The sequence below is a fragment of the Myotis davidii genome, unplaced genomic scaffold, assembly GCF_000327345.1.
Source record: "Myotis davidii unplaced genomic scaffold, ASM32734v1 scaffold273, whole genome shotgun sequence".
Taxonomy (NCBI): Eukaryota; Metazoa; Chordata; class Mammalia; order Chiroptera; family Vespertilionidae; genus Myotis; species Myotis davidii.
In genome coordinates, this window is record NW_006286263.1 from 2,470,444 (window position 1) to 2,480,877 (window position 10,434).

General features: G+C 36.0%; 2 protein-coding genes across 8 annotated transcripts in view; one reads left to right on the top strand and one right to left on the bottom strand.

Moving 5' to 3' along the window:
• Positions 1–1,950, top strand: part of TRAPPC6B (trafficking protein particle complex 6B) — a 22,723-nt gene extending 20,773 nt beyond the window's left edge. For 3 of the 4 annotated variants that reach the window (XM_015560044.1, XM_015560042.1, XM_006757732.2), the window contains exons 5-6: positions 555–648; positions 1,451–1,950. In XM_015560044.1, the coding sequence (XP_015415530.1) occupies positions 555–648; positions 1,451–1,482 (126 nt within the window). In that variant the 3' untranslated portion in view covers positions 1,483–1,950. The remainder of the gene's footprint in view (positions 1–554; positions 649–1,450) is intronic. The other variant, XM_015560043.1, reaches the window with a different exon arrangement.
• Positions 1–10,434, bottom strand: part of GEMIN2 (gem nuclear organelle associated protein 2) — a 50,159-nt gene that overhangs the window by 12,091 nt on the left and 27,634 nt on the right. Inside the window, exons 10-11 of one of the 4 annotated variants that reach the window (XR_001512846.1) lie at positions 7,646–7,795; positions 7,010–7,022 (exon numbers count right to left, since the gene is read on the bottom strand). The exons of 1 other annotated variant lie outside the window; for it this stretch is intronic. Coding sequence is in view for 1 of the 3 variants with exons in the window: in XM_006757733.2 (XP_006757796.1) it covers positions 7,756–7,795 (40 nt within the window). In the remaining 2 variants the exon portion in view is untranslated. Of the gene's footprint in view, positions 1–7,009; positions 7,023–7,431; positions 7,796–10,434 lie in introns of those variants that run through there. 2 more of the 4 variants (XR_001512847.1, XM_006757733.2) reach the window with 2 other exon arrangements.

A 10,434-nucleotide genomic window follows, 5' to 3' on the forward strand; every position in this document is an offset into this window, starting at 1 on the left:
GTGTATTTTCGGATTCTATTTTCATTTTGCTTTTCTGGTTGGGTGTTTTTTGCTTCTTCGCATTTCAAATCTTTGCCTTGATTCTTGTGGTCCTCTGGTCTGCTGTTGGGAGTCTGTATAATATTCGTTATTTCAGTCCGTGTATGTTTAATTTCTAGTTGGTTCTTTACCATAACATCGAGGGTCTCATTAGATTTGTTGAGGATCTCAATAACTTTATCGGCGGCTTCTAGACAGTTCTTGAGAGACCTTAAAAGTGTGGTTCTGAACTGAATATTCTCCATTGACAGTTTTGTCCTGTTTCTTTGTCTCGGCATTTTTTATGCTTTCTTGGTGCACCCCCTAGTGGTCTTTGTGTGCAGTCTTACTGTAGTTAAGCCTTGATTGTTGTAGTTAATACTAGGGGGATTTGACCTCCAGGCCAACTGGCTGTCCACACCCTTTTTTTAAAAACAGAAATTACTTAATAATAGTAAGACTTAAATGTCATACTTATCCATAGACTTTTCTTAGTAAATGCTTAATATTTTCTTCACATTTGTTTTTCCTTTTAGTATTTAGCATTTACATGTGGCTTAATCAGAGGTGGCTTATCAAACTTGGGGATTAAAAGTATTGTAACAGCTGAGGTGTCTTCAATGCCTGCCTGTAAGTTGAATTCACATTTTTTCCAAATGTTTTTAGTTATTATTTTTTAGGTCTGGTGTTTTTTTTGTTTTTGTTTAATTAGAGGAAATTTAAAATGCTAAAACCATTTTTTTTTTTTACTTTGACCAATTTTAATATTTAATGCAGTAATATGTAGCATACTTATATTCAGTGATTTTTGAATTCAGAATGGACATTGATATAAGAAAATGTGCTAAAGAAATCCAAATTTACCAGACAACTTAAGGAATGATTCTTAACTTTTTAAGAAAAATTTTTTTTTTACTGATTTGAGAGAAAGAGGAAAGGAGAGGGAGAGAGAAACATTGATTGCGTCCTGCCCACCCACTACTGGTGATCAAGCGGCCACCCAGTGTGTGCCCTGACTGGGAATGGAACTGGTAACCTCGTTCCCTGAGAAAACGACACTCAACCAACTGAGCCACACACACCAGGGTGATTCTTAACTTTTAAAGGAAAATTGTTTGTTGTATTCTTTCAGATAGAAAATTTCCCTATAGCATTGAAGAACACTTTTAAAGTTTCCTAGACAATATTTATTACGTAAAACTAGATAAAGCCAGCTGGGGTTTTTTTTAATCAGTAAACTCATTTGGAAAGATTTTTTCACCCAGATATACCAACCAAGAATAAAACTGACTTGAGCTTCAATGTGTTTCCTTTAACAAAAAATGTGAAAAGTTTGTCTTAACAAGTTTCTTGATTAAAACTACTAACTAATGTTTAGACTTGCTTTCCTTGTTCCTAAAATCAAAATTATTTTTCATGTTTTCTTTTTTAGGTAAATTTCAGGTGATGATACAGAAGTCATAGAACATACTGAAATGCAATGCTTCAACAGTGTAAAGAGTTAAATTATTCATGTATAAAGTATTTCAAGTAGCAATGATTTAATTAAAATTGTTGGACATTTGTGTTGTATAAGCTATTTGCTAACTTATATAATGAAATATGTACTCTTAAGTAGGACTAAGGTTGTATTTTATCAGTTTAACATAGGTCAAGTTAAAGCAGATAGAGACATTCTACCATAACATACACTTTATTGAAACTATTCAGAATAAAAAAATCCTAATTTCAAATAAATAAACACCAAGATGTAGGATCCTTATTTTAACATTTCTACTTGCTTAGGGATGTATGTTAAACCACAGACAGAAAAGCAAAACTCAGGGTTTGATAAATTATCATAAAAATAGTCAGAATCATTTGTGTAAGAATGAACAAATTTTGATTCCTTTATGAATTCTAGTTATTAAAAAAAGCAAACAGCACACTAAATAAGATTTTATTTTATTGCTTATAATTTATTTCTATTAAGGATTTTTATGCCTGTATAAGTATTTCATTATATACTAGAGGCCCATATAAGGATTTCATTATATATAGTGTAGATGTGTGTGAGATATGTCATATCAGGCTGCCTAAATTTACTCAAAAACATAATTTTACTTTAATAGAATTCAGTCCTGGAGAGGTCCATTAATATAATAAAATTGAAATATAGATTACTTTAAATGTGAATTCAATAACTCCAGGACCAAAGAATATTAGGTATTTTAGGTAGAAATTTTTATACTTATTCCTGTTACAGTTTCAACTTTCAATTTTTCTCCCCCTGCATAGAAGTGCTGGTGAAGTTTTTATCATATATATATATATATCATCTGTATTCTGCCAGGATACACCAGGTAAATGTGTATTAGTCTGCTCTTTTGCTTCCTTCCCCTTGCTTCCATGATTACCCCAGAGAGAAGGGATCTGTGTCCAACTCATCTTTATACTAGAGGCCCAATGCACAAAATTCGTTCAAGGGGCTCTGAGGGCCGAGGCGGCATCCCCAGTCGCCGCCCCGGCCCTCGCAGCAGCAGCCTCGGAAGGATGTTCAGTCTAATTAGCATATTATACTTTTATTATTATAGATTTTTTAAGGCAGATCGCAGATCACTCCAGATTGGTAGGTGGCAGTTTTTTGTGGTTTATTTATTGATTTTTAGAGAGAGAGAAACATTGATTTGCTATTCCACTTATTTATGCACTCATTGGTTGATTCTTGTATGTGCCCTGCCCTGGGATCAAACCCACAACCATGGCATTTCAGGACAACACTAACCAAATGAGTTACCCAACTAAGGTCTTCTTTATCTTTATTCCCTTATTTACACTTTCCCACAGGTTAGAAGAAGCGTTAGATTCAGAGTGTGGTGAAGGTCTGTTTCCTAGTTCACAGAGGGGTATCTCTTAACTGTCCTCACTTGGTGTGAAGGGGACTAGCTTACTACTCTCTGGGGTCTCTTTAAATAAAGGCACTGATTCCATTCAAGAGGGCTTTGCCCTCATGGTCTAATAATCACTTCCCAAAGGCCCTCTCTTATACTGTTACCTTGGGGATTTGAACATGTGTGTTTTTGGGGACACAAATATTCAATCCATAGTAGAACCCAACATGTCATGAGTAAGGGAAAGCAGAAACCGAAAGCCAGGTTTACCTGGTGAATTGTTTCCAAATCCGACTAAAATACTGCTGTAGGATGGGAGTTCAACTTAGGCATCAGACTGGGATTGGCACAAATGTTAGGGTCATAAAAGTTAAGACACTAAATAGAACCTACAACTTTTTCAAAGTATTCTTTGAAAAATGAGTACTGTGATCAAACTAGTGGCCCAGTGCACGAATTCATGCACATTGCAAGGAAATTAATTAGAAGAAATATTTTAATATCACTATTCGCTCTTTATAATTGAAGTGTCAACCAAATTCAAGATTGACAATGACAGATCGAAACACACGTGTGTGATTGGAGCCAGCAAGAGCTTTATATGTATTGCACATGCCCGAGTCAACTTAGCCTTTTATAGATATAGAACAAACCTGCTTAGTTTGACCTGCTTTCCGATTTAGCTAAACTTTTTCAGCCCAGTAAAGCACCCCAACTTCTCTTTCAGGTAATTCTCAGCAACACAGTAGTAAATATCAACACGAAGCATATTATTATAGCTCACACAGGGAGAACAAAGGGTAAAATATTTAACTGCAGCAGTGTTTGACTATATTCTGTGCAGTGAGAAAACCTGAAGTCATTTTCAAGGTCCACCATTTCTTCTTTTCAGTTGGGTCAAGTTTCTAAACTTTCTAAATCTCCGTTTTCCGGCTAATGTAAAGAAAATAGGATTCCACTGAGTCTCCTATTTACCTACTCCAGGACTTCTGTGAGGATCGAATGAGATGAGGCATGGGAAAATGCTTCATAGACATTTGGTTACAGTATAAAGTATTTGCAGCTGGCTATGAAGCAAGTTGGCTCCTGGGCTGAAGAAACTGCAAGGAGGCTAGTCGTCACCAGGAAGAGGAAGCTGGGTGTTGCTACGTGATGTCATTACCCAGACGGAGGGAAGGACACTTAACATATTAGCCTTTTATATATATATTTGCATTTTGGAAATCCATCATCTTTTGTAGATTTCTAACGCATATTAATGGCATGTTTATAGGTTCAGAAAGAAAAAATTTATTTAACCTAGTATTTGATCGCAGAACCATTTTTTCCAGAAACACTACCAGCCCAAATAAATCAACATTCTAGGGCAATTTGGGAAACATTTGTTTTAGAAATTTGGTGGCAATTGGTAATATGCGTAGCAAAATATAATTGTGATACAAACATGAGATCAAATTGACATCTCTAATTTTTTAAAATGATTTAATTTTTTAAAAAATTATTTGATTTATAGAGAGGAAGAGAAAGAAAAACATCGATTTGTTGTTCCACCCATTCATGCATTCATTGGTTGATTCTTTTAAAAATATATATTTTATTGATTTTTTTTACAGAGAGGAAGGGAGAGGAATAGAGAGTTAGAAACACTGATGAGAGAGAAACATCGATCAGCTGCCTCCTGCACACCCCCTACTGGGAATGTGCCCGCAACCAAGGTACATGTCCTTGACCGGAATCGGACCTGGAATCCTTCAGTCTGCAGGCTGATGCTCTATCCACTGAGCCAAACCAGTTAGGGCAATTGGTTGATTCTTGTATGTGCCTCTACCGGAGATCGAACCTACAACCTTGGCATATCGGGATGACGCTCGAACCAACTGAGCTACCTGGCTAGGGTCTATAAAACATTTTTCTTTCTGTCCCAGAGAGTAGATTAAATAACTTGAATCAATTTTATTATAAGTCCGCTTCTAATTGGTTTATTCTAAGAGACACATGAAATAATCTTACTTAAAAATTAATAAAATTTTAATAAAAGTATTATCACAATTTAGTAAGTGTATAATATCCTCCTGACCAAAAAAAAATACATATATCTTTTATGTGAATAAAAAAATACAAGTGCAATTTAATTTACTTTGTCATTGTTCCACAGACCTCCAAATGGTAATTAAATTACATTTGGTAGCTATTATTTTCAAAATAACTACTTCTAAATTATACCTTTAAAATGTATAATTTCTCAACAAATTTAAGGTCTTATACCTCTGTTAAGAGTGGATGAACTTTCTTCAATTTTTCATTAAAATTGGAAGATACTTTTAATTGTGATTAATGCCTTAAAATATCTATTTTTATTTGTCCTTACATTCCTGAAAAAAATCCTTATGCCAAATTGAGTCATTATAAAAATGGGTTCTTATTTACCTATTTGGGAATCCTCCAGCTTGCTAGAAAATAGAGGTGTAACTGTATTAAAATAAATTCTTACACCACTTGTCTTCAGCACATGCAAAATTGCCTTCTTTTGTATGCTATCCAGTCCTCAGGAATTTCATTCTGTGTGAGTAGTGTGCATGACTACGTGTTCCACCACTAGTTGTGGAAGAAATGTAAATTAAAACAATAATTAACAAATTAAATAAAATCAACCCCTTTGTACCCCCTCCCCCAGCATCAAAACGACAAAAAATGTGAAGCTATAATAGTTGGTTGTGGTAGAGGTTGGAAAGCTAAGCTCTTTATAGTAGACGTGCTGGCTACCTATCCAGTAGCCACTGTCCCCTCTTTTCTAACAGAACTCCATCTTTTATAAGAAGGGCAATGTGTGCTCTGCTAAAAAAGTTTCTATTTCCATCTTTCTTTATAATCAGAAAATATAACTCTAGCAAATTCTAAGTTGAGGGTTTCTTATAATGCTTTGCTCCTTTGACATAAACAGCAAGAAGGGATGGTGCCTTTTTATCCTTCCTGGAATACAGATGTGAGACAAGGGACAAAGCAACCATACCATGACTGAAAAGATGAAAGCTACATACTAAAATTGATAAAAGAGAAATCTGGATGCAGCCCAGGATATTTCAGATATTATAAAGTTGCTGTACTAGCCCTGACTTCCTATAGAATTATCAGATGAGAAACAAAAATTCCTAATTTTTAAAAACCTCAGTTAAGTTTTCAAATGCAACATTAACTGATAAGGCTCATGAATTGCAACCTTACTCTTGGCAACTCAGACCAAAGAAAGCAAAGTTATGTACAAGAAGACAGTCACAGTAGCATTTTCTATATTGGATTAACACTGAAAACAAATTAGGTATCCAACGAGAGAATGTTTAAATTATGGCAAGAACACAACTTGGACTATTAAATCGACATTTAAAAATCAGCTTTCTGAAGACAACAGAAAAGATTAAAATGTAAATTATGTCTGCTTTACTTGTAACTATTGGCAAATTTATTGGTTCCCTGTAACACATTTATTCCTAATCCTTCCCTACCTCTTATTAGAAAGTCTGGAAAGGCTTACAATTTCATTTCTTGACCTTTCTTGGAACTAGAGGTGATCATCTTATACACTGTGGCCAACAGACAGCACAAATCTGCTGTGGGTTTTTGGAGAAGGTTTTGCTGGTATGAGAAAGAATTAAATGTGTAAGGCCCTGCCTCCTCCCCTTTTCTGGTTTTGATAATAGAGACATAGCCTTGGACTGCAGAGGTCATTTTGTTACCATGAGGGAAAGGCCAAAAGAATCAGAGACTTGGTATCATGGAGTCACTCAACCAATGCCAGTAGCCAGCTCCTCTATACTTCTCGTTATGTGAAAAAAAATAAACCCTATTTGAGAAACCATTGCTACTAGGATCTTCTGTTACTTAAAGGAGGAAACATTTCTACCTGATAAATTACATATGAACAGAATATTTGACAGAAAAATTAAAGCAGTCAACCTATTAGGGTACTATTAAAAATAACTTGTTAACAGAAGTTTTGTGCAGCACGGCTTGGGTTGAGCTTCAACCTATGAATCAGGGTCATAGTGCAATTCCCATCAGGGCACAGGCCCGGCTGGGGGTTGCAGGAGGCAGCTGATCAATGATTCTCTCTCATTATTGATGTTTCTTCCTCTCTCTCTCTCTCTCATAGACACATACACAACTATTCTGTTTCTCTCTCTCATAGATACATATACAACTATTGTTTCTCTATAGACACATATACATTCTCAATCTCTGACACATTCTCATCTATTATGTTTCTCTCTCTCTCTCTTTCTCTCTCTCTCTCTCGTTCTCTCTCTCTCTCTCTCTCTATCTCTCTCTCCCTCTTCTTTCCTCTCTGAAATCAATAAAAATATGTTTTTTTAAAAAAATTTTGTACAATAAAGCATTTAAATAAAAGTACTGAGCTTAAATGCAAAATGTTTGATTAATTTTGCTGCTAAGAACACATTTTCCATTTAATCTAGACTTTTAATTCTAAGACCCTTTCTCCATTGTCTTGTTTCTTTTCAAGAGTTAAACAAAATTTTAGTAACCAAAATACACTTTCAATAAAATTTTATGTGTATATCTGTAAATAAACAATGAAGCAGTATCAAGGACATTTGTAAAATTTCACCATACAGTTTTACACATGGTAATAGAAAACTGTTCATTAGAAATTAGTGGGATTATCCAAAGATACTTCAGATGTTCAAATCCATACACTCTACATCCTACATATCAACTTCAGTTGCACAGATTAGGATGAAGACCTTTTACATGCTGTTGAAAATGTGATGCAATCTCACTTCATTGGCATTGTATTTCCTCAGACAGTCTGCCTTCATCACAAGTATCTTCTACCCCTGAGAGATCAGCAACATCAAGATGGCTCATCAGCTAAATCACGTTGGTCAAAATACCTAGTAAAGAAATCATTGAATGTATGCTTAATGATATTAATTGCAGCACTGCTTAAAATAATATCAGAAGGCCGCAAACAACCCAAATGTCCACCAATAAGGCACTGGGTGAATAAACTGCAGTATATCAGTACAGTGGAAGACTATGAAGCTTTTAGAAAATATCTCTACTGTTACAGCATGACTTACAGGATTTATTACATGAAAAAAAGGTACAGAATGGTATGTTTAATATGCTACCTTTTATAAGTATGTGTAGGAATGCAGATATATATACTTGCTTATACTTTTTAAAAAGAATAAGTGGAAGGATAAACCAAAAATTAATAATAAAATGGATAATTACAGGAGAGAAAAGAGGCTAGGGAGGATAAAGGTGGATTCTAAAATACTCCAAATGTACACTGAATTAAAATTTAACCTTGGAAAAATGTAAATATTTTTATGTAATTATGAAACAAAAAAAAACACACATGAATCAAACTCCACAAAATGAGTCTTCCCATATATTAAGTTGGTAGTATAATCACACAGAGGAGAATATTTTCAAATGACCTTAAATACAGTGTTCTGATATATGTTTCTAGTAAGATATTCCAGGGACAAAACAGAATGCAAAGCATTCTTAAAATGATTTCAATATGTTTACTGTCAGTGACATTGGTAACGGTGTTATTCTGAAATAATTATGTGCATACTACAGGATAAAACCATAATTATATTAACACTGTTCGAAACCAGAATTGTCAGCATAGGATAAAAAGAAATACTAAAGAAAAACCCCAGAATCTTAAACTAGAACTGAAATATCAATTTGAACTCAGAATTTTCTTTTTCTAAAAAATATATGTACTGAAAAGGGCTCAATGCACAACTAATTCTCTAGACGCGAAATACCATCTTCTACTTGAAAAGAAGAAACAGTACTCCCAGGTGAAAAGACTAATTGTAGATCCAGATCCAGAAATATTCAAAATACATGAATCATCTTGACACACCAAAAGTAAGACAACTATAAAAGACTACCAGGATTATAAAACAAAAAGCATAGGAATTGACCTGACTGGCCAAAGATGGAACAACCTGAGCATCAAAAATACTGACTGCAATGGATTGAAACATATCAAATGTTAAAACCCCTAAATGCAAAACAATAATCCCAAAACAGAAACAATCTTATTGGTCAATTTTGGGGATTGCTAGGCCACAACTTCATTATTTTCCAAAAAGTAGTGATAAATGGAAATAATACTGCTTGTATCCTATTTTTTTGGGGGGGAGGGGGAGTGTAAACTATATTTCAGAGTAACCAAATTAATGAAGAGAAGTTATGTTTTATAGAAAATATTATATAAATAAATATAAAAACCAACATTTTCTAATCCTAAGGAAATAATGGATCTATGTAACAATCATCAATGGCTGATAAAACCAACAGGTAAAAGGTATGGACTTTACCTGAACACAATGATCAACTTTATCACCACTAAAAGTCGGACAACTGGACATTATGTGCCTCCTGATGTAATACAACAGCATCCATGGAGTCTTGTCAAACAAACAAAAACACTATACTGGTATATACGGTGTCCCCCCAAAAATGTATACACACACTTTGATAATTATAAAGGCTGTGTTTATGAAAATACATTTCATTTTCAAAACTGAACTATCAACTGTTAAAGTGTATTACATTTCTGGGGGGCACTTGTATAATCAAAACTCTAGACCTGTGATGGTGAACCTCTGACACACATGTCAGAGGTGACATGCGAACTCATTTTTTTGGTTGATTTTTCTTTGTTAAATGACATTTAAATATCCTAATAACAGACAAACATAGTAATTGACCATACCTTCGCTACACCTCCCATTGACAAATCAGCATGATATGGAAATTAACCACCAACAAAGATGGTGGCTAACTTGCACACTGCAGGCAGGGCGGGACAGCGCAGCCGCCAGTGCGAGCCGCCATACCAGGCCACAAGCCGGCCCCAGAAGCCCCAGAAGCCACCCAGAAGCCAGTGATCAGGGGAGATGGGGGTCCCCTGCCCAGGCCTGACACTTCTGGTGGAGGCGTCAGGATTGGGCAAGGGGCCGATCCAGCCATCAGAGGGTGATGGAGGTCGACGCCTCTGGCTGAGGCATCAGGCCTGGGTGGGTGGTGGAGCTGGCAATTGGAGGGGTCTGGGGGTCCCCTGCCAGGCCTGACACCTGGGCCAGAAGCATCAGGCCTGGGGCGGGGGGTGAGGGGAAGACAAGGTGGTGATTGGTGTGAACTACGGAGGAAACACCTTTTCTGACTGCTCATTGGCTAAGCTCCCTGTATGCCACTGGTAATATTCTTAGTAACTTGGGTAATAAGAATCCAAAAAGGTGATCTAGGGTTTTTTACCACATTCCTGGCGACAAAAATGAAGGTCCGCTGCTGGAGGGCTAAGAAATGTCATATCCTGCCCTAGCTGGTTTGGCTCAGTGGATAATGCCTTGGCCTGCTGATGGCAGGGTCTGAGTTCAATTCTGACCAAGGGCATGTACCTAGGTGGCAGGCTCCTCCCTGGCCAGGCCCCAGGTCAGGGCTCATGCAGGAGGCAACCAATCAAAGTGTTCCTCTCACTTTGATGTTTCTCTCTGTC